General features: G+C 41.1%; 1 protein-coding gene across 2 annotated transcripts in view; it reads left to right on the forward strand.

Moving 5' to 3' along the window:
- Positions 1-18,500, forward strand: part of MRPS27 (mitochondrial ribosomal protein S27) — a 50,100-nt gene extending 31,600 nt beyond the window's left edge. For both annotated transcript variants that reach the window (XM_074569530.1, XM_074569529.1), the window contains exons 5-11: positions 3,048-3,162; positions 3,667-3,745; positions 5,044-5,159; positions 7,961-8,063; positions 10,304-10,446; positions 13,786-13,941; positions 18,110-18,500. In XM_074569530.1, the coding sequence (XP_074425631.1) occupies positions 3,048-3,162; positions 3,667-3,745; positions 5,044-5,159; positions 7,961-8,063; positions 10,304-10,446; positions 13,786-13,941; positions 18,110-18,349 (952 nt within the window). In that variant the 3' untranslated portion in view covers positions 18,350-18,500. The remainder of the gene's footprint in view (positions 1-3,047; positions 3,163-3,666; positions 3,746-5,043; positions 5,160-7,960; positions 8,064-10,303; positions 10,447-13,785; positions 13,942-18,109) is intronic.
- The last annotated feature ends 6,111 nt before the right edge of the window (positions 18,501-24,611 follow it).

The raw sequence follows: 24,611 nt of genomic DNA on the forward strand, positions 1-24,611 counted from the left end.
CTTCACCCTGTGTTTTCTGAACGCATTATAAGAATCCTGTGCTTCTCAGGTTTTTATTAGTTCTCAGAAAAATGAGTTTCAGGAGCAGACATCTGCAAGATAACCTCCTGGTCTTTCCATTAAACACACAGCAATTGCTAGAGGCTTCCTTAATTTAATTCACTCTGAATCCTCTGCTTTCTGTAGTTTTAACTTCCTTCTGTCTTTTCATCTGTCCCTGAACATATTGCCTTGCTTAATTATATCCTGTTTTGTGTTTCTTAGAGAAAGAGAAGGAGGAAGATATTAATGCTTGTCAAAATGACCAGCAATCTCCTCTTTTCCCCGGTTCCCCTTCAAATAAAAATGTCTGCCACAACATTTGGTTAGTTTGTCTGGGTTAGTTGTAAAAACAGGTACTCTGTTGGCTTCTCTTCTTATCTAGTAGAATAGAGACAGAGGTCATCGTAGTATATATAGATCAGAAACAATTAAAGATTGCAGTGTAGTGTACCTATTTCCCTTTCCCTTCCAGTTCTCCTTCCTCCACACCATGGATTAATATAAGTGCATAGAGTTGGGGGAGTGTGTACATGCATATGGATTGCATGCTTGTTGACATGGAGACAGAACAATTTTGGCACCAGTCCCATTCCCAGGCAACTGTTTTGTAATTAATTATTAGAATTAACTAGAAAATTCCTTGGCTGAGAAACTATTTGCTTTTTATTTGCATAGTACCTAGCATAGTGGAGACCTGGTCCTAGTGTAAAGATCTTAATAGTAACATACAGTAATTTTATCTGATAGATCCTGTCATTGTCCATACTCAGTTACTCAAATCAGTCCCAGCTGTACAAAGCTCATGCCAAGATTTTTTTAAAGGAGTTTTTATAACATGCCTGTGAATTTTGTTCGTATCGATTCCAGAAACTTGTGTTGATTGAGGATCAGTTTCATCCTGTTTCTAGACCACATCACATCCCTGTTAGGCCTTTTACTGTCCAAGTGCTATTTGACTTTGAAACCTAGAAGCATTTCACCATTACAGTAGTCCATAGCATTCCCAAGGTGAAGTATCGGAGTGCTCTCTCTCACTGTGGTGTATGTACTTAAGAGAATAAATACAACTCTGCAAAAAGGTGAATATTCAAACCCATTAAAACCTTTGTTCTTTTTTTTAAAAAAAAAAAAAAAAAGTTTGCTTCCCTTCTGTGTAACTGATTATTCGGAAGGATGCCAAACATTGTATCAAAAGAAAGGTCTAAGTCTTTGAGAGCATCAGTGTCACGTTTTTTAAGAAAAGTCTGTTGTTTTCCACTTGTGAAACAATTTTAACCATTTCATGGAGAAACTTCAAAAGACGCTGGCAGCTTTATTGCTGGGTGCTGATGTTGCACTCTGACCCATCTTAAATGGCTGGTGAAACAGTCTGTAGGAATTAGATAATTGTTTCATCAAAATATGATTAAATCCAAATGCCTGTAATTGATGCTTCCTGTAAGCATTATTGAAACAGGACTTTAATGAAAGCAAATGTATGTTCTTTCTGTTACCAATATTTGAACTCTAGAGGGAAGAAAATGGAAAGCAATTAGAGCAACAAAATGGATGTTTATAATTTAATATTCAAAGAATGCTTTTCTTTTTCTGTTAAATTCTAACTTAACGGGGAGATTCTATGTGCCACTTACAAAACTGTGTATTTAGACTTTGTGTAGTTGTTTAGCTCTGCTGTTGTCATGGATGTCTTCTGCATTCTGAAGGTTCTCTAGGCTGCAGGACTTTTGCAGGCTTGGTCATCTGTGTAGCCCTCAGCCATGCGATGCTATACACAGAGATTCACTGAGGGGGAAAGAGAGTTGGTGGGCACATTAATCTGATAAATGTTCTGGAAAGCATGCTCACTCAGATGGAAGAGCCAACCCTGCCTCTAAATGGTGCTGCAGCTTGGCTTGAGGCTGCAAGCATCTGTCCATGAGCCCAGCTCAGTCGTCAGCGTTTTCGACAGGAAGTGGCAGTCGCTTCTGTGTTGGGGACTGAGCCCATTTTTCATGCATACAATTTGAATCGAGAAAAGTTACGTGCATCTTTTCACACTGGGTGTGAAATTCAGCCCAGGACCGAGGCAGCAGCTCCTACCACTGGACTCTTAATTGGTTTTTGAGTCTTTGCCAAAGGTAAAGCTCCATATGCTTTTTGTCACCACTTCTCCAAATAGAGAGCAAAGTGTATATGTCTGAATAAGGATGAAATAAAAGAGGCTGAACTTTAAAGTATTCAATTTTACAAATTGAATTGCATTGGAGTATGTTGCCTGGGCAGACTGCTGAAGCCGTAGCATGAGGTGTCTCAGAACAATTTAAAGAAACATCCGTGGGGAACAAGGCAGCCAGTGCAGGGGGGCAGGGGAGGGCTCTCTGGCAGAGTTTCCCCGTGCATGAGGCATGCCTCATTGATGAAGTATTTCTAAACGCAAATGAAGCATGCAACAGCCCAGGGATGGCCTGTGCTGAGGCACAATGAATTCTTAAGTGGTTGAAGTGAGGCATGAGTTAGGGTGGAAGACACCAGATTACAAACTTTCAGACCCAGCTGTATTTTGATGTAATTCTGATACTTGCTGATGTCATCAGTCATGGAGCAGTATTGCTCTTTGACGAGACCATCAACAATACAGTGTTATATCATCAGAAGGACAAGGTTAAAAAGTACTACAGTGTTTAGAGCAATCTCAGTTGTCGTTCATTTGTATATCAAGCTGTTATTTTATGGTGTTCATCTTTGCAGGAGGCTTTCTGGAAATTGAGAAGTTTAAAATATTATGCATTTGTGAAAAGGTCACATTCCCCCTCTGTATACACTGTTGAAGTGTATCAAAGTTTTGTTTCTCTTAGTTGAACAGGCTAGCTGGAGCTCTTAGATTGTGTACAAAGTTAAACACAGACAGATTTATACTTGAGATCATGAAAGGCAGGATTCTGAAACTCGTAGTTTGTTCATTACAGAATTTGTTTCTGTGATAACAAAGAGTCATATTGTCACTTGGACTGCTTATCATCCTTTAGGTTTCGGCATAGTCCAAATTGCTGGTACTTGAGAGACTGGACCATCCACAGCTGGATCAGACAGTGCTTAAAACATGGTGCACAAGACAAAGCTTTATACACATTGAAAAACAAGGTGAGTTTTTACAAGAAAAAGCCATGAATGTATTTGATCAGCTTTTTGAGACAAGTGGGGCTTACCTGGAATTTCTATTGCAAACATGTCCTGTAGACTGTGATTTTAAGTTCAGATGTTCCTTTGTCAAAGCAAAAATTAATGTTGCACTTGAATTTTAACTAAAGATCTTTACAGCTTTTATTTCTGCTTCTTTCCCAGGAAGCTTTTCTTTTTTTTTAAACAGTGTTGGTGTCCAAAACTTGCTAGACCCAGAAGAGGCATAAAAACCTGATAGGCAATGCCCCTCCTGGTCCCAAAGGCTCAGATAAAACAAATCCAGAACATCAAAAGTTAGAAGTCCTATATCCCAGGACCTGTGCTAATCTTGGGTTGCTTGACCGTCTCATTGCAGCTGTGTGCAATGCCATGGTTGTGATCTTTCTGATACCTGCAGCACTGTGCTTGGGAAGGTTTGAACAGCAGAATTTCACACTTTTTTTTTATTTACCTTCTTCTCTTCAGGTTCAGTATGGAATTTTCCCAGATAATTTTACATTCAATATTTTGTTGGATTGTTTTATAAAGCAGAAGAAATATGAAGGTAAGAAAATATGTACTAATTCTGCATCCTGAGTTGTATGCTGTTGGATCTTCAGAGCCTTTCTTTGAATTAAAAACTTTTAGCCATTTTTTCTCTGAAGTCACCTTAAAAAGCACACCTTCTCCTTCCTTTAGACTACTTTTCTGCATGTTTATGTCTAACTTCTGTTAGGTTTTTATTAATTATATAATTTTGAAACACGTACAATTCACGGTTTCTACTGTGATTAATCCCCTTCCAAATGTAAACCAACCTCCAGTTTTTACAAGTCTGATTTATGTGCTAACAACATCATAGGAGTTATTAGTGACAATTAAGAATCAAAATGCATGTTGGTAGAGTTCATCTTACCTGTATTTAGCTATTCAAAAAGCTGCGTATCTAAACTGTCTAGACTTTGTCGCTGGAGAGAGCCAGTTGTGCTGAATTACCATGTTGAGGTGCCTGTCTTTCACTATTGACTGTTTAAGTGTTGAGATGAATAATCCTCTCATATTTGATGACAAATATTTAAGATTTTCATTTCACTGCAGCTTTTCTGGTACTGTAGGTTGCAGCAAGCTTTTCTTTGTATAAGCATCTTGTAAAACAAATAACTGAAAGGGATAATAGAATTGCAGGAGTTGTCTAGCTTTTATCATGCAGGTTTTGCTAAATGGAAAATTAATACATATATTTATTTTATTTTGAGAGCCCCCTGTCTGTGAATTCACCCTTATTCCGTCCATATTTCTTTATTGTGACAGGCTCAAGGTCTTTTGTTTAACAAACTGTCCTTCCTGACAGGGAGTGTCACTGGAACTCCCTGTGGAGCTTCTCCAGAGCACTATTTGCTGAATACAGTGAGTGCTGTGGGTGATCTGTGACAATATTTCTGCTCCATTGTACTCTCCTGTCACCTTAAGGGCAATGAATTTAAGCCAGTCTTCTTTTGCTTGTAATCTAAGCACAAGAACAAAGAAGTCATTTTTAGCATCTTTAGAGATTTTTTAAAAAACATTAGTGAATGAAGAGCTGAGCAAAGAAGAGCCAATTGAAGAGTGTAGAGCTAAGGTAACTTTGGAAAGCTCCTTTGCTGTGGTCTCATGCTATTCAACCCATTCTTCCTTCTCATAGTGTTTTTGAATAACCCAAGTACGTAAGACTAATTCTATACTACTAACCATAAAAAATCTTTAATTTTCTCCCTAACTACTTCAAAACATACTACAGCAATAAAGTATCAGTGAACATGAGTGGGTGCGAAAGGGAGCTGTGTATGTTTGTACTTGCTGATTAGGTATTGTTTTCCTCCGTAGATGCTATGTCAGTAGTAACAGAGATCATGCTGCAAGAAAGTTTTGATGAATTTTCAACACAGCTTCTTTCTCTTTATGTTTTGTACCAGTATCTGGCAACCAAATCTGAACGTACGGTAAGCTGACCACACTCAAAATGATACACAAAGCCTTCATTTCTAAGTGTCATCATGCAATCAGTTGGGCATTCAATCTTGAATATATTTTATTTTCCCTAAGTTTACCTGGAAAAAATAAATACTCCATTTTTGTTTCATGATTTTTACAACTGCAGAAGAAAGAAAAAAAAAGAAACAACAAAATATGAAAGCTGTTAAATAACTTGTCACCCCTTTTGCTCCTGTATCTGAAAGGGAAGGTGTGTTGCAATTTTCAGATGTAATATATGCCCATTGGAAGGTTATGAAATGACATTTCAGTTCAGTTCAAATAGGGTTCTATCAGTTAACACAAAAAATCTGTGTCACCTATTGTATAGGACCCTGTTAAGGTGAGTTGGTAGCAGCGATTTTGCAGAATTATAGTGCATTTTAACTGGGATTTTTACTATCCCATTTGTTTTTGTGTGTATTGTTTCTAGTATGTATTTGTTTTAAAACTAAATTTGTTACATTTCTCCTTTCTTCAACGTTTCTTAGTCACATCTTGCTTGCCTATGGCCAACACACCAGTTAAGGCTGTTGGAAGTGGCATTATTCTACCTTTGCAGAAGGGGCTCAGTTAGGTGTCACCAAAGGGCTGACTCCATCATCTGGTTTGGCACAGGCCTTCAATAGTATGTTGTCATCCGTAAGGAAAATGCTTGAAGCCTCCATTTGTCTTACATGAAGCATCTTCTAAAATGCGTATTACAGATGCCTTAAGGTTTTACTCAATTGGGTTGTAATTTCAGCTTTCACTATAGAAAACAGATGTGCCTTTGCCCTGTTCTGTATTCTTCATTCCCCAGAAGTCAAGTACACTTGATGACTTGGATATGAGAAGCAGAGGGACCAAAAATCTCATTTTCACATTGTGTTTGTCCATGTTTGTGTATCCTCGATGCAAAGACAAGCACATGTCAATATGTGTAGCTTTTCGTGAAAGAAGAATATGCAAGCAAGGGTGGTGTGGACTTATGATACATTTAAGGCAAGCATATTTATATAACCGTGACTTATTTAATATGCATTTTGAAATAAACCTATCCAAAGACCAGCAGTAAGCCATATTTTTATATGTATACACCCTACAGAGTGCTATACAGAGTGCTGTTCAACACCTCATAATGCTCAGTACCAATTTGCTGTGTTTGATTTAAGAAGTGGGGGTAGACAGAGTTATGAGATCTGCTAAGCTGCTTTCCTTTTCCCAAAGTGTGAGACAGGTCAGCCAGTGTCCTGTTGCAAACAGGCCTTTGGCTGTAGCTTAGGGTCCAGCAGCCTGATGAAATGAATTTTAACTTTGAAAGCCGAATCTTGGGCAATCTGACTATGTTAGTCCTTAGTGTGTATAGCAGTGATGATAGAGATCTTTCCATGTTTCTGCCGTTGTAAACACCACTGAAAGCCTGACAGGTCTTGTCTCTCCCTGGAGAGAGTTTCCTCCTTGACTGCTGCAAACATTCCATATGATTGCTGCCTTCCACTGCAAAAGTGTTAAGTTCTTGCAGTTCCTCCAGTTCTTGTGAGCCAAACAGGCAAGCTCTGGAAAGAACCTAACTGCTAAAAGCCCTGTTTTTCCAGTTGCACCTGATTTTCCTGTAACATTCAGCTGGAGTGCTGAATTCAGCACAAAACAGCCCTATGTCCTTGTATCCCTTTTCCAGGTCAGCCAAATACCTTGCCTGACTGTCCAGTGATGGTATTTTGTGTCAGATGACAACATGCAAATTCTTGTAGCACCCAAATGGAGACAGGAAAAAATGCCATACCTTGAAAAGACATCTTTGAATAATGCATTAAACCAGAAGGTCGAACCCTTTTGCTTTTTAAGAGTCAGTGTACCTCAGGGAATTTTTCAGAAGGCTTCTTCCTTTCACCAGGGATATTTGTTTCCGGTCGTAAGGTAATAAGACGTTGAAGTACCCTGGCACAAAAAACATGTATTAGAGAGTCAGACTTCCTCCAGTCTGTTGCCTTTTATAGCTTCCTTTTCCTCATTTTCTTAGCAATGGGAGTTGTTCAGCTCTTTTCATTTGCAGTGAAGAGACATTTACCCTTGATGTTTGTGCTTCTCTGGTCTTGAAAAATGTACTGTACTATCCCACAGCAAAACAAAATTCACACTGCTCTTGTGGTTTTAGTGTCCATACTGATTGGGCACCCTTCTTTAGCCATCACTGGTGGTCTTGCTCAGACAGCTGGTACTTCTCTCTAGCTGGAGAGACAGCTGTACTTCTAATCCTGAGGCATACAGTGGTCTTGGTGAGTTGCATATGCTCTTTCCACAGCGCAGATTTTGGATTCAGAGCAGTCATTAGCAGCATAGTCTTCTCCCAGCATTTTCCAATTCTAGTGAGGGACGGTGAAGCATGTATCTTACCACATACTTAAAAGAAAAGGCTGCTGTAATAAAGAAGCCATGTAATTTTTTTCTTCAGCAGTGTTAGCCTGAAGCAAGTGGTAGGTCATGAAGGACAGGGACAGAGCTTAGCCAACGTAAATCAGTGTAACGCTCTGTCCTGAAGGAAACGCACTGATTGACTTCCATGCAAAATCTCAAACACTCATCTTTTACTGTCTTCTGGAAAGAGAGGTGTTCCTCCGTAGGTTGTGTACTATTTTGCATGATATACATACTGTAACTCTGAACATTAGACATGTTTAATGATTCTTTGCTAAGACATCTGATGAAAGCCATGTTTTCTGGTTTTGGCTGCTGCCATTTTATGTTTGTGTTTGTCAAGGAGCACTTACTTAGTTTACATTATTTGCAGTGGGAAGAGGAGAGAAATCTTGGAGCATCACTAGTGCTTACAGGTCTAAAGCAAACAAACACTGTGGGGTTTAGCTCCCAGCTGTATGGCTATGCATTCCTTGGTAAGTTTTAACCTCCCTCACAGTCGTCTTTTTCCTCTTGTCCTCAGTGGCTGAATTAAGTTGGTATCTTTGCTTTATTAAAATGTAATAAAGGAGAAGGCTAAGGAAAAAAAAAAGGCAGAAGTAGTGGAAGGAACAATTTCAGACTGAATTTAAGGCTGAATCTGTTTTGTAAGTCTGATTTGAATGGTATGCCCTTTATCAGACAGCTTCAGAATCTCCTTTAGGGCTCCCTGCAGGTTTGGATTGGCAGCTGAAAAAAAGATGTTCTTAAAGAACAGTAGGCTTGGTTTGTTTGTGGACCAACAAATTTAAAAAAACTCACAAAAGTACAGAGTTCCATCACGTGAATTTAAAGTTATAGACAATAGACTCTTTTTCTAGTTAGTGAGCTTCTTAAAATAATCCTTAAACCTCAAGAAGTTCAGAGAGCACAGCCTGAAAAACACTATGTTTAGAACATTTACTACTCACTGAAAAGTTAATGTTTCAGTTGTGGACAGCAGATAGCAGTGCCTTTATCCTGTATCTGTTAAGGTGTCTTCACTGCTAAAGGTATGCTATATTATTAAACAGCAGTTAGATCAGAGTATATCGAGAACTGGAGGGAAGGGGAATGGGGTAAGTAATTCTTCAATTTCCTCTAACCTTTAGAGGAATATAATGCAGATAGGTTTTGTCCTTCTCTAGAAAATGATTATTTACTTGAAAGTAATTATTAATTAAAAATGTATTATTGTGAAGTTGTTCCATTACTGCATTATATTTTATTGTAGAATTTGTTGAGGGTAATAAAAAGTGAACTGGTTCTTGAAATGTGGCCTCTTCAGATATGGTGTCTAGTGGCAGCGTTAGGATACTGATTTGGATTTATCATTACTGTAAGCCAAAAATTCATTTCAGTCAAAAAGGGCATAAATGTGAAAATTAATTTGAAAGCAGGATTTTCCATAGAGCTGTAGTTTGTTATCCAGTGGAGATACTGATGCGAATAGGGACTTTGCTGTCCAGTTGGCATTCAGTTTAGGGTGTTTTTTATGTCATATAGATTGGTTCAGTAGTGGCTGTATTTCAAAAATGCACTTTACTGTTGTCTGTGAGCAGTAGTACTTGTTCCATGACATTGACATTCAGTAGATCAAAAGCTATTTACTGTTATGTCACGTATTCCACAGTCTTGCCAACACTAATGGAACCGACCTCTCAGAGAGTGAAAGATGTCTACGGGCACAGAGTGGCCTCAAGCACCTCAGCTATTTAAATTTAGCCATAGTCTATAAGCTTTGTCTGTGCACTTATTACCTTGCTTTTCCTAAACTGTTCTCTTCCATGTAAAGGAGACTAAGGTGTGTTTCATAGTTTTGTGTCATTATAGCCAGAGTGCAAATGAGATTGAGGGCTTGGATACAACTCTCGTTAGCTACACTGAAGCAGTATTATTTGTTACATTGACAATGACAAAATCAAAACATTAGAGTGACAATCATTGTAAATTAGTACTCAAGAACTACAACATGATGTATGTTTTCTCTATTACGTAGGAGTTTTGTGTTCCCTAGTAATTACCATCAGAAGAAAAGCCACATAGTCAATGGTGCTACGCATCACAAGTCGTGCTGAAGTCAGTGAAGACCTTGTTGCACAGAATGTCCTAAATCAAGAACCAAAATTTCATTTTGGCAGGTCTCCCATATTTCCTCTCAGGAAGCTCCAGCAGATACAGGGGTACTAAGCTGTATAGTTAGCCAGAGCATGTACTGTAAATACTGTACAGTCTGGCCATGACACATGTGTGAGTACACCCTAAAGGCCACAAAAGTGAGTCCAGAGCCTGGGATTCAGTACACACGTGCTGCACAGTAAGTCCTTGCAGGCTAAGGATACATTTGTCTGAGATCTTCAGACATCCTGCTCAGAGCTGCTGTTAAAACTGCAAGAAAACCAGGAAACCTGACCACTTTTCACCTTTTCCATTTGGACAAAATTTCTAGGTGAGGCAGGAGGGAGAATGGGGAGGAGCCAGAAACAAACGTATAATAGTCATGAAGTTTGGCAAAAAGAAGTCACTCTTATAAAATAAGGTAATAGCAGTTCTGTCAGAGCAGCTTTGTAGAAGAGTGTGGTTTTTTACCACAGAAGCCAAGACACTTGCTGTCACTTCTGAAAAACAGCCAACCCATATAGATTCTGTTAAGACTCAAGTGTTGAAGTACTAATGCTAAAGTATTTTTTTATCACAGGAAAAGTGGAGTTGAATAAAGGGCTAAGAGCTGTATACAATCTAATGCCACTCATGTGGACACCTGGATACTTGAATAGAGCCTTGCAAGTGATGGAGAATGTGGCTTCATTGTCAGGGGACAGCAAAATCTGCAAAGAAGCTGTAAGTATGAAGGCTGTAAGCTGCTCAACAGAGGGAAATTCATATAAGCCAAACTCCACTAAAACCTGTGAATTCCGTGCCTTGCTAATGAGAAGAGGCCCAGCAATATTTCAGAGGTCTTTGAAAGACAGGAGGAGAAGAAGTAATGTTTACAACAGAACCACTGCTTCAGTTGATGAGCCAGTGATGATGTCTACTGGCATGTCCTTGGGAATGAATGTCTGTTATTGCCACAAACCATTTAAGTATGTTTCCTAAACCTTCCCCTCCCTACAGAGACACCTGAGTCTGCATCATGCAAAGCACATGTCTGTGGGGCTGGGAAGACATCTTTGTTTCCCAAGCTTTTGAACTCACTCAGAGACATGCGTCTTAGCATTGAGGATGGAATATCACATTTCATTCCTCTCATGGTTAATTCCATGTATTCTGTGCTCTCTGAGATGATACTATGCTGAGTGATACTGGTCCAAAAAGGGTACAGAGTGATTTCTAGAAGGGTTGTAGTGCCTTCAGTTGTGGAGGATGGATAGATTTAGTCCATTTGAGAAGTCAGCACTGACTAAGGGATTTGGGGCTTAGGAGTGCTGTGGGGCATCAGGCTGATCCTGGAATCAGACAGCTTATGAGGAGTAATTTAGGAAACCACCACCACCACATGGGCTGGAGCATAGCAACAGCACTGAGAACTCACCTCCTTTTCTTGGAATTCTTTCCTGAAGGTGTGTCTGATGATGGCAGTCTCCCTTTCGCTAGAACAGGCCAGGACACTGCTCAGCAGGTTCTCCTATCTATTGCTCCATGCTCAGAAGCAGCTCTGTGTAATACCGGACAGTGCAAGGAAGGAAGTGTCACAGCTGCAGCTTCCACCATTTTGCATTACCTCTTTGGGTGTATGGTTTTGGGTATTTTTTCCCTACTCCAAGTCTGAAGAAAGCCTAATAATGTTTGTGACTTTTTCTGCTTACAAACCCTAGACAAATTATGGAACTCCTCACCTTGCTCTGGGTTGTAGATGAACATCCTATTGTTGAAATTGCATCTGTCTTTAGTACAACAGGTCCGTAGGAGATCCCATCCTTCTGTGTACCAATACTGTAAAAATGGTAAACGCTAGCAATATCTAGCAGTGCTTTCTTCGCAGAGACATGTTCTACTTTGTTCAGTGAACACCTAAGAACTTACAAGGTTGTCACTGATTGCTCAGTAATGCTACAAGTGTCTGTACAAAGCCAGTAGTAGGGCCCAAGAAGCAGTGACCATGAGAGCCTCTCAGAGACTTCCCTGAAGAGATACATGGCCTCACTTGGATTTTAGGTAGCAGTATGTAAACAATAGTGCAAGTCACATAAGTTTCACCAAACTGAGCACCAAGAGCAGGCCTAGATGGTTTGTTATTATCAAAATAATTTTTTGTCTAATGCATTTTTGTGACCCCAGTGCTGAAAGTAAAATATGTTGGTCCATATCCTCATCTGGCATAAAGTAATTACAGTGTATTGATTTGCATCATCTGGTCTTTTCTACCTAACTGCTCATTAAGATTTTACTATTAAAATCATTACAAGGTATTTTTAATTATTATTTCCAACTAAAATGCAGTATTCCTAAGGGTGAAGGACTAAACGCACTGACCAGATCAATACTGGGGTCAGTCAGCTTCACTGAATTCAGCAGCAGAGATGATGGAAACAACCTGAAGTGCCGTAAGCCTTTTTTCCTGTAGTATCCTGAGCCTCTCTTGGTCAGAACTAGGTTGACCATTATGCAGTTCTTGTAAATCCATATCATAGCACTGAGAAGGATGGGCTGTGTTATAAATCATTGTCCTTGCATGCCTGCATAGACATGGAGTTACTTGAGAAAGACACAACCCTGTTTTTTGCGAACTTGGTTCTTTTACAAAATGTCGTATTATTTTCTGGCTGAATAAATTTAATTATCTAAAAGGGAAGTTTTCAAATGAACTTTTTAACTGCAGTTTTGGTGTAAACATTTTCAAGTGATTTGCCCAGTCATTATCAGTCACTCACTTTTCTTTCAGCTTTTAAACTTCCATTCATTTCTGACTGATAGAGTGTCTCTTTTCTGTCTGCCATTACTATCTTAACAACATAACAGAAATACTGTTTTAGTGTTGTGCTGTGCATTTAACTGTGAACAACCAAAACAGTTTCGGGTTTTTTCAATTGTCTGAGAAAGTCTGTAAATGACTATATGTATTTCCAAGCTCATGGTTATTATTTCATTGCTTATTTCATCCTGTTTCAGTATTGCTAGTTTAAAGATAACATTTCAGTGTCAAGAATGTTATTCAAATAAGCCTAATTTTTATTCCTTTAGCATTATATACTTACGCTAGAAAAATGAAACTGTAAGTATTAAGATCCCATTTGCTTTGAGAAAGCATCACAGATTCAAAGGTTACACAGAGTTATTTTATCCTACAGTTTAGAATTAGGATTCATGGAAGGACAATATCTCTTTGCATTTGTAAAAAGAACTTTAAAATGCAGGCAGCCTGCATCCAATAATTCCACTTATGGTGATCATGTTATTCCCAATACAGCAGCAGCACCCATATATTAGTTCCGTCTTTTGTATCAATAATACATACAGAAATAATTTACCAAATCCCTTAGTGAAGCTAATGCAGTCTTTTGCTACAACTGCAGTTAGGAGAGGGTGCTTCTCTTACCACCTCAAAAGACAAAAGCATGAAGATAACAGAGGTGTCACAGATTAAAAATACACCTATAGCAATATATTACATGCCTACATTTCCATTTTTCCTGTTAGATTATCAGAGTAATGATAGGAATGAATGTTCTTGTGGCTGAACAGTTGATTTCCCTGCTGCTTTTCACCAAAGAGGTATTGAGATGATCTATTAAAGATTATATTGTTCAAACATTCCGTAGTAGTAATTTATTTAGATGTATCTGTGATTGTGTGTGATGCTAGTGGTACTGGCTACCACTTAGCATTAGTATTTATGGCCGGCTATCAGGCCAAGAGGAGACATTTGCCTAACGCCTGACAGATCTGCAAATACCAGTCAGCATCTGAGTCACGGGGCATTTTACTGTTGACAGAGAGTGCTGGAGTTGTTCTCTTGCAGGGATTTAACGTCCAACCTCAAAGGTCCCAAGTACAGTACAAAATTATTACAAGAATAAGTCCCATTTCCTTTTAGAATTTGGTTTTCTTTTCATCATACACAGAAGTCATCTCAAAACACATTGTAACTCATGAAGTTGTTTGTACACATAAGAGTGGTGTTACTGAGATTGTATTTCCAAACTGTTTATGCTAACAATAACAAATGTGGTTGTTCAGATTGATGCTCTGGAGACCATTTTGCAGTCTGTCCTTGAAGCAAAACCTGGTCCAGAATCGGCTGAAGAAGTCAAGGAATTAGAGCAGAAGTCACAGGGTGCAGAATCAGAAGAAACAGAGCAGTCTGAAGCACCCAAGTACTACAGCCGATTCAAGGTAAGAGAGTTTCATTTATCTAAATATTCTAAAATGTAATACATCTCCATAATATCTACTAGAAAATATTATAATGGCTTATTATGGCTAATAGGCTAACACCCGTTCAGTGCATTATGAGTCCTACCTGGCATTTTTGAAACAGACATCACCTTACATTTTCAGTTCTTCAAATAGGAAGCAGCAGCCTACAAAGACATAAACGCTCAAGGCCACTTGTCTTTTGTCTGTCTGCTGGGATTTTATCTTCACTTTTCATCCATCAAAATGATAAATCCAATCCTGCTCACAAAAGTGGTATGTCATTAGAGTTCCATTATCTGACCTTGTGTGGGCTCTTGCTCCTTAAAATAAATCGTAATAGACATGAGACCATCCTGAATTTATTGCCCATTTGTGTATGTTATAATTAAGTAGGAATGTTGCATCCTATACTTCCAGTCTGGGGAATTAAGTAAGGCTGTATCGCCTCTCTTTTATCTTTAGGTTGTTACGCTTATGATAACAATATGAAACGCAAACAGTTGTTCGTTAGCGAACAGCTATACAATGAGTGCGGTTTATTTGATCATCTCATAGCTATATAATGAGCTTGTTTTATTTTATCATCTCTGATTTGTGCTGTGGTAAAAATCAAATACCCCAGGTTGAAACTAATCTGGCTTATAGTTCCAGGAGCAGTACTCTTTTCATAGCCCATCAGTTTCCATTGTTACTGTCACAACCTTGGAGAGTTGTTGTGGATACAAATTGTTGTTCTTCCAAAGAAATTTCAAAAGTTAAAAGACTAGTATCATATGGTTTCACCTCACATACACACACTTTTCCTTTCTTTAATTTTTATTTACATAAATTGTTTGCCACTAATCTTTAGATATTTAACTTGCTTTGTAGGCACTTAGGACTTTTAAAATGTTTGGAAATAAGTTGGTGCTCAGCATGTGATAATTAATGCCTGGATTAATTCCAGTGAATCAGGTAAACACAAGTGCCCTTTGAAGGAGGGAGTGAGACATTTTTATGAGTCTCTCATAGTCTATCCATTGTCTGTCCTTGAAGAAAATAATGCAGAGTGCTCAAAAGAAGGCCTAAATGTCAGTTTGGGGACAGAGTAGTGCCAAGAGGGTAGTTTTCTTCTCACCTCAACCTTTCCACAATTTCCATAATTAACGCCAGTTCAGGTATTCCCTTGTGTGGCAGTGAGTGCCCTGACTTTGAGCCAACAAACTGCAGCCCCAATGCTTAGCTCTAAGCTGTCACCAGAAAAGTCTGAATATAAGAAAGACATAGCCCTCCAACAGTAATTTATATGTAAATAAACCATAATTTCTTGTTGTCTGGATGAGATAAGGAGCTCTCAAGTCAGAATGCCTTTTCAGCTAAGCCTGAAAGAGCTCTCAGACTCTTCTCTCAAATTCTTTAGGCCAGCACCAGCCAGTCTTCCCAGTGTCCAGCTCTGGACACCTATGGACATGGTTCACAGGGCAGAGAAGTTCACTAGAAATCCATACAAGTCTGAGGGAAGGTGAGAGCTCTGAAGCAACCTGGTGATGTTGGCATCACAGCTGCTGTCCAAGCACAGTTCGTCTGCCCCTCGTGTGATGTAATCCCAACACAGGATTTGCACTTCTGCTGCTGGAAACACTTCAGTTGCACTTTGTCTAGACCTGCATTAGCCAGCATGTCCCAGTCTTTCTCCTTGAGCTCAAAACCAATTGCTTCTGTCTCCTGCTTGCCAGGTTCTCTTTCACAAGGCATACACCTGAGTATGTGAGGAAAAAGCATGTGGATTTTCTCCAGACATACAGTTCCTGTCTAGAACTGTAGCTTGTTCTGCGTGGCTTTTATACACATTCTTGGGACTCCATGTCTCATACCAACCTTCAGAACAGTCATTTCTGGAAGTACCTGAAAAAGCCATGGCAACCTAACAGATATGATGTGCGAGAGGCAGCGTGTCCTTCACTTCCACTAAAACAAACAGGACCTGAGGGCATTTGGCTCTTTCCAGATAAAGCCTTTAGAGCTGTAATTTAGACTCTGTGTCTGACACTGTGTTGTAATTACCTGTTTTCAGATCACGTATGCTGAGGCTCACTACCCCATACAGTGTTCCTCAGGCAATTCCATCCATCTGTGTCAATGATCAGTGGGCAAGCACTTCATCACATAAATGCTGGGAACACCCTCTTTAAAATCAGTGCTCCTTCTCTAACTGTCTGCATGCAGAGCCCTGGAAACTGCTTATAAAAATCAATGATTTAGCCACTTAATAATGTGCCCTTTTGGTACCTGCATGACATAGAGCGCGCTGCATTCCTACATTAGTTTTGTTAATATGGCACAGCAGAGCAAGGAAGATTGCAGGAGTTCAGTGGTACCAGTAATGGCTTAGGAGAGAAATCCTGCTAGTTTCCAGTTTGTTGCCTTTCTCTATTTCCATTTCATACTGCTTAGAATCAGTGCATAAAACCCCGTTTTCAGCACATCCTTGGTAGTGGTTAGTCTGAAGGATCTAACCCAGTTATGTTTAACTGAGCATCTAATCTGTAAATACGAGTATAGTTGTCAGATTTCTTACCCAGACCCAAGCTGTATGGTCTCTTCATGTTTCTCACTGATGCATTATATGCTTACTGACATCTCAAACAAAATAGAGATAAATACACCTAAATATTAGAGTTTGGTTTTAGTCCATTAGCTTCAAAGCCATTGGTTTTGTTTCCATTCTTTATCGTACAATCAAAAACCAGACAGAGCCAAATACCCAAGCCCTTCAGACCTGCATGCTTAGCATTTTAAAGAGTCTTCAGTCTGCTGTCTGTCCAGTTCAAACCTTCAAGGGTCTGGCAAAACACAACAAAGCCTGCAGTTGTATTGGCTAAGGCAGAGAGAAGTGGAGAGACCTCAGAAGGGACATCATAGTTTCCTCTATAAGAACAAGGCAGAGCCTCGAGACAGGAGCTGTGGGGCTGTGCCTTTGCAGATTATTGACAGCATGGGCTGGGGTGAGGGGAACACAGTGGGCCAGCAGCACTGCACATAAGCTTCCAGTGATAACTGGAAGTGGAAGTATGGATATTTGCATGGCTCCAGAATTGCCATTTTGTTTGGAGATGAATGATCCCCACATCTTCTTTCCATCATCCTGCAATGCAAAACAATAGGTTTTCTTCAAAGGGCCCAGGAAAAAAGCATGGATGCACCTTTCTTTGGGACATGTATTACTTTAAACATTTCTGCAAGTGCTGGGCTCAATAAAACGTTTTATTTAAAAGAACGATCAGGTAAATGTGTTGCTATGGAATGAGCGAGCAAGGGGTAAAGAATCGCCAGCGCCACCTCATCTTTCTCCCCCAGGAAACTCCTCCTTGGTTGTGTATCTGCACTTTTAAGGTAATTAATCAGATTGTTAGTGAGCCATCAGGCTAAAGATTCCAGAAAGCCAGAAATAGCATCACTGGATGATTCATCATCTGAAGTGAATTAACATTTTTATACTGCATGAAATCTAGATAAGTAAAGCTCAAGAAAGAAATGCTGCACAGTTTCTTATTGAAGCTCTGCTCTTAGTTTCAGTGTAGAATATCCCTGAAAAAATATCCCTTGCTTTAGCGCTATTGTACAGTCTGTGTAAGCATAGTCAAGCTTCAGATCACAGTAACTGTTGGGAAGAAGAATCATGAGCATTACTTAGTATACTGTTAGCAAGAGAGCATTTAAAGTGATGTGCATCTGTTGAGAGGGAAGCTAGTGCAGGCAGTGTGAAATAAATCGTTCAATCGGTTTTGAGGTAAGACACAAAACCCAAGGTGTTTAGATTGTATTTATTGTAGTTGATTGGTCAGCTGATCTTTGTTAATACAAGATAACTGAACTTGGAAAAATAAAGAGAATTTCAATGGTTAATGAAAATTAAACTTCATTGGTTTAGTTTCATTGCTCAAAAAAATTATTCTAGAGGTTAGCATTTCAAGAAATGGTACCAGCTACCACAGTCAAAACACTTTGCTGGGATAAAATAGTCACCTGGCCTGTATAGCCCAGGTAACAGTTAGATTCAAACAGCAATGTATTGGTTGTTACAGGGAAGTATTTTGTGGCTGATTATTTTGTGACTGACTAGCTCTCTCCTTCTCACTCCCCACCAAATCCCTTTTTATGACAGGAGCTGTACTCTAAGCTGCATTCACTTGGCAAGGTTGAATCTGAAAGCTTGTTAACCCTGACCACCCAACTTGTCAAGGAAAAGCTGCCAGCATGTGAAGTGGAAGACATTGCAAAACATGAGCAGAAGCTAAAGGAGTGGGAGCAAGAACAAGCACTTCTCATTGAGAGAGAGAGAGAGATGAGAGAAAAGGCCAAGCAGGAAATGGAAGCTAGGAAGCTAGCAGAAGCATCTGCTTAGTACTGGAACTCAAAGACTGCCACAGTGGTATGCATTCCTCTGTCGGTGAACCGAAGTGCTCGCCATTATTAATATTTCACTTCAATCCTGCTGCAAGTGTGACTGTATGTGACTGCTATGTGCAAATTAAACTTTTACCATTTTGCCTGTTTCCTGAAGTAAAGCTCATGTGATTTAGAAATCTTCATATTGTATATGATACATTTTCATCCTACCATCAGCTAGGCAGGCGGTGGGATGGAGACAACACAAAGAAACAAAGGCATAAGAAGTAGCTTGCCTGTCATAAAAGGTGTAGAGGGTGGAAGGAACAAAAGAAGAGGGAAGAATTTCAAACACAAGTTGTTTCAGTAGGGGTTTCTCACAGGAAAGAATGCCTTTGGTACTCTGAACTTCAGACACTAAGAGGATTAACGTATATTGATTGCTTTTTTTTTTCCCCCCAACCCATTTGGAAAATTCAGGCTACTATACATGGAGTTGGAAGCTGAATTTTAAACTGTTTTTAAAACCACTTTTTTAAAGAGTTTCAGCCTAGTGAGTTAACGCTTGCGCAGGCACTCAGATGTGCCTTCCCTGAAGGAAGTTAAAAATTTCCAACTTGCCTAGTGCTGTTCTACTCCATTTTTAAGGTCAGTAGAGAAACACGCACAATCACCTCGGCACACACTGAGGAGCCTCATACTGCATTGCAGTTTCCTTTTATATTCTGGGCGTTGTTTCATGGGGTTTTTGACCTAATTCCCTTCTTGTCTCAGCTGTGTATACGTTCCCATGCCCCATTCTTCAGATTGGTAAAACAATGTAGCTATTCACACAGAGCACAAGGAAATGGCAAGGGAGGAAAGGATCATTGTGCGTTAGTTGTGGGATGCATCAGGATTCATCCCTGCCTGCATTCCCTGTCACTGCTGAATCTTATCAGCTGCAGCCAGCGACTGTATGCAGTTCATGTGTCCTGGTTGGAGAGTGCTGTTTGATGGATGTTCTTTTGGTGGCCAGCCCAGACTAAACCACAACATCATGGCAGGGCAACTTGCTTGAAAACAGGGAAACCCTGGCAACAGCCCTGCTGTGTTGCAGCTTGTTATGGCAACAAGTGGTGTCTCACTGTGCTTTACCACAGGGCCTCATACGCATTTCCAGTTTTGTCATGCATCTCTCTAGTCCTACAGTGATAAAACTCACATCACAAACTCACTGTAAGTCCAGATCTGTAAAAACAGATCTGTGAAGTGAAATTGTTTTAAGTGTAGGAGAGCATCCTATTCATATACGCCAAATACCTCTCGTATTCCCAGCAAACACACTAAGGTCCCTCACCCTGTCTTGTCAGCAGGTCCCATAGTTTCACCCATAGTGCAGTAAGAGTGCTGTCTCCAGGTAAGTGGATGACTTTGTGGCTTCGCCTAACTAAACCAGCATTGGACTTCTCTGGGCAGCCTTTCTCAAGTCTCTTGAAGTTTTTTTCCTCTGTCTTGGTCAAAATTGTTTCTGATTACTAGGAGAAGTTACAGAGCCTTAAGGGTGAGCAGGAGGCCAAGCACACTCTTAAGAACAATTTCTTTAAAGCTGGTGGCTTTAAAGAAGTCATGACTCCTAGTCCAGCCACGGGAGAACAACGTGTCCTTTCCCTGACCACATATTTCAGTTCTTCAGTATCAGAACATGGGTTGCACTTCCAAAGGCTCACAATCACTCCTGCATCCCGAGTCCTTTCTCAGCTTCTCTCTATAGACACCACCTCTCCCTCCTGGGATCTTCTCTGTACCACTACAGTTTTAAGACCCTCCTTGCTGACACATGGCCTCTAGCCATTGCAGCTGCTGATCCTGTTGCTTACGAGACGCTGTCTGGCTAGGCCACAATGGGCACCGCCACATTTCTCCTTTTTTCTTGCTAGCATCTGTTTCTTGGCAGCACAGGGAGCCTGTTTCTGGCCCCACCTCCCCCCTCCCTCCCTCCCCCTGCTCAGTAGATAGGCCAGGCTGCTAATGCTGACTGAGCTCCAGCAGGCTGCCAGCTGCCGCCCGTTGCCTTGCAGAGCACGCTTCACTTCCCCCCCAACTAACCCCTCTCTCCATTTATTTAAACTTAACAACAAGAGAGAAAACTTCGCCTCTAAGCTCTGAATAGCCTGTTAATGAATATTGCAGGTTCCCTCCTTGTTTTACTCCAGGCATTGTGGGTTTGAGTTGCTCTGAGCCCAGTCCAAAGCTTAAGCTTGAACAGTGTAGACACAACCTTTCTCTGCCTTGGCCCGAATCTCCTCCCATATCCTCCTCTGCCCTTTAGAGAGGGGGGTTTCCCTGCCAAATGCTTTGAAGGCAGCAAAGGAGATTCCTGGGGCCAGATGAAGGACTCCAAACCCAAGACCTGCAGCAGAGGGTCCAGACCATTTGCAGCTTAAGGTGCCAAAAGTTTTGCTAAGCCCCCTCATTTATCTGTCCCCTTGGTATCACTCTGACCGAGAAATCGCTTCTGACACTTGCACAGGCTGCACACCAGGGTCTCTTCCCTCCCCCTCATGCCCCAGCCAAGTATTTCTTCATGGTCCAGTAGCCTTCATCTTGCTCCTCCTCACCCCAGCTCTCACCACTATCTCACTCAGCAGAAACCAGCTCCTGCCAAACCAGTATTTTCTCACCTAGCCAATCCTCAAGTTTCCCGCAAGCCTACCTGCACCTTCCTGAATTCTCCAGCAATCCTCATCGCTGCTTCCCCTTTGACATCACTCTTGATCCTGTTCAAGTTCCTCCTGGATATCATCTCACATCTATTTCGTCCCCTTCTCCAAGGAGGCTGGCCGTGTCTCTTTGCCCTGCACCCCGGTCTCAGACAGCAGTGAGCCCCCGGCTCTGCAGACGGAAAGCAGCCCAGGGTACCAAGCGCATGGGCACCCTTAGGTTTGAGACTCCTGGGCACAGCTCGGTCTTCAAGTGGTTGGAAATGTGAATTAGCAGCTGAAGCTTGAGGGAGGTGAGGAAGGTACTCTCCTCTTTGGTGGTCTCTCCTACCTGCTAACTTTGAGGAAGGCCAACAGTGAGACAGGCAAGTTGTGGGACGGGGGTGAGTCACAGACCAGTGCAGTTCAGGCACGTGCTTGCCTTCTAGGGAGACACAGGCAGTAGCCATACACCAGAAATGCAGCAGCATGAAAAATCAACGGAATATCAACAAACTCAGCTCGACTTACCTGCTTTTCTCCTTCCTACTGCGGGAAGACAGACTTGGCTGTTTGCCCCCTTGCATAAATCATGTTGCACACACAACGTGTTTTTCAGCTGCTTGCTGGATTACTCTTAAAAAACAGTTTGAAGATCATTTGTAGCAACACCTGGGAGTGAAACTGGGGCCCAGGTTGTCAAAAGCCCTTCTGTCCAGATGCCCCCGGCTTTATGCATGCTCTTGTGATAGCCATCACCGGCTGTGATGCAGCCAGCTGCATTTATAAGGGGAGTGGAGGAGTCATACAGCACCTTTGATGGGCTGCTGCTTGAACAAGAGCTCTGATGCTAAGGGAAGAAAGTGTATGTGTGTATATATGTATATTTAAAAAAAAAGGAAAATACTTTTGTACTCGCCACCCAATGAGCAGTTCCTCACTAGGATACTCTCAAGCTTTTTGAAATGTTGCTGCTTTTTGCTGCACTGTTTCAGTCAGCTGCCTAGACCTTTCTGTACATGAATGGGACTGGCGAAATATTTCCTGGAGGGGGCAGACCAAAATCTTTCTTGGTAGTAAGACAGTCTCCTTTTTCTGGATAACCTCTCCTAGAAAGGTTCCTTCACATCCTGTTTTCATTTGTGACTACAGCTGTGATTCGGCTTAAAGCTATTGCAGTTTCTCCCTTGTCAGTATATTTCTAAATCACAGGAGTGTATCTTTCCTCATGAAAGTTTTTGAATAACTTCCCTAGTCATGGATAGTGTGTGTATAGCCAAAGGTGGAGGAAAATCTGACAGTGCTGGAAGCAATACATTTGCATGCACAGTCACTGACCTGTGCATGCAAACAAGGTGGCCAGCAGCCTAAATAACACCTGCCTGCACTAACCCTTCTCGTACAGCATTGCCAGACTTGCAGGTGCTGGGCAGTGTTGCCCCAGGTGTGGGAGAGACCCTTCCCTCAACAATAGCCAAAAGAAACAGAAACCAGTACAAATGAAAAGCCTGTTTGGTATGATGGCTGCTGTTAGGAGAAAAAACCCAGCACTTTAAAGGTTAAAGCTCTTCCTTTTAATTTGAAAAGCAGCTTCCCAATTCAAATCCATGGCAGCCACCACATACGCTGCTGATTAGGCAACCGAATGTGTAACTCTTCCTCCCACAAGTGTCACTGGCAGAACACTTCCAGCAAAGCACTGAAGGTCATTATCCATTATTCACAAGAGGCAAATTACATATTTATTCCCTTGCAGCTCAAATGAAGGTTGCCTGAAGCCTTGCACAGATGGGCCCTATTTATGGTGACACCCAGCCTTGCCAAGATAAGGTTACTACTACGTGCTCTCAGCCCCTGTCAGACGCTGTCTTACACACAGAGCTGGTATCAAGCCCCTTCCCACAGCTTCAAGCACTGGCTCACTCCCCCAGTGGCCTCTCCCAGCTGCTCTCCAGCCCATCCCAGGGCTCTCTGGTCACCCTAAAACTGTGGGACCAGGACGATGACCTACCCCAGCTGCAGATGAAGGTTGGCTGGTGCAAGCGGGTTTCTGGCCTGACCAGCCATCACTGTGCTGCTGAGACAGGCAGAAAGCAGCCCAGGGCACAGGTTAGCAAGTGTCCTCTCTTTCCCTGCCTCCTCGGGAAGCTGGAGTCATAGTTACGAACGGGAATTGCACCCTTGACTCTGAGGGATGCAAGATGTGGTCCACTGAACAGCATCTGATTCTCCAAGTACTGCTGCTGGTTTTGCTGGGGCTGTTTGTGTAGAAACTACAGTTGAACCTTGCAAAATGTATTTCTAGTGAGTATTTGAGCACATTTGTGGAAAGTAAAGTTAAATTTACCTTCCCAGAAATGTAATGATAGGAAACATTGAGATGAGGACAAGGTTCTGTCTGATTGCAGAAGAAAAACTACATCTGACTTAAATGACAAATAACCTGAACTTGGGACAGTGGCTCTTTCAAAACGAGACTGGAGAATGAAGTATAGGTAAAGAATTAGTGACAAAACATACTCTTGAATTAGAGTATCTTAAGATACTAAACATGTGATAGAAAACTGTGCTGCCTACTCTGGGTCAGTCTCCCCCTGGAAATAATATATGTCTTTCAATAATCACAAAGTTGTTACTGAACTCAGCTAGCAATTGCATAGTACTAACTCTGTTGCTGCTCTTAAACCCATCTGATAAACTTAAGTCCACTCAACCCATTCTAAATTGCAGATGCCCCAGGCACAGAAATAGCATTAGAGCCCCATTGACAAGCACATTAGATTATGAGGACAAAATTCAGCTTTCAAAATATCTTGTTTATTGCAAATCCTGACAATTCCTCCCTTAAATGAATTGTGAAAGAAACTTCCAAGCCGGTTCTGGTCCTTACACATGGTAACTGCTGCTATAATTACAACTTTGGACACTGTAAACTCTTCCTGGAAATACCGACTTGCACTCCAGGGAGTTCATATTAAGTATTTAAGTGTCTCAGTGGTTCAGTTTACCTTCGACTCTTTAAGCTAAGAAGGTAACACAGCTGGGCTGAGATAACATGAGGTTTGTAAAAGCTCCATCAAAATTAATTTCTGTGCCTTAACAAGTACACAGGGTGTAACCTCTGTGTATATAGACATTGTTATGTATATTTAGCTTTGTTTGTATTAGGACGTAAGTTCCATCTATTTCACTTATCTTCTCTGTGTAATTTACAAGCACAGGTGATGGGCTGAGCTGCAGTATGATGTGTAAATCATGGCATATGCAATTGTTTCGGCAGTGAAGCTGGCAGCAGACGCACAGTCAGCTTTCACCCCTGCCTTACCAGCTATTCACACCAGGGCTGGCAATGCTGGAGCTGCTGAGGTGCAGAGAAGCAGCTGCATCAAGTGGTAAGGATCTGTGAGAACCAGCAAACGGAGCTCATGCAGACTATGGTGCCTGCTGATTTAGTTCTTCGGTTCTCCTCAGTATTTCATTTCTGCTGGAAATGATGCTGAGCGTGCAGTCAAAAACCAGCAAATCCCCTGGCAACGTGAGGGCACGCAACATTGCTCAGCCTCTGGTGGGCTGAATCTGAAGAAAGCACATGCAGCA

Source organism: Larus michahellis, chromosome Z, assembly GCF_964199755.1.
Source record: "Larus michahellis chromosome Z, bLarMic1.1, whole genome shotgun sequence".
NCBI lineage: Eukaryota > Metazoa > Chordata > Aves > Charadriiformes > Laridae > Larus > Larus michahellis.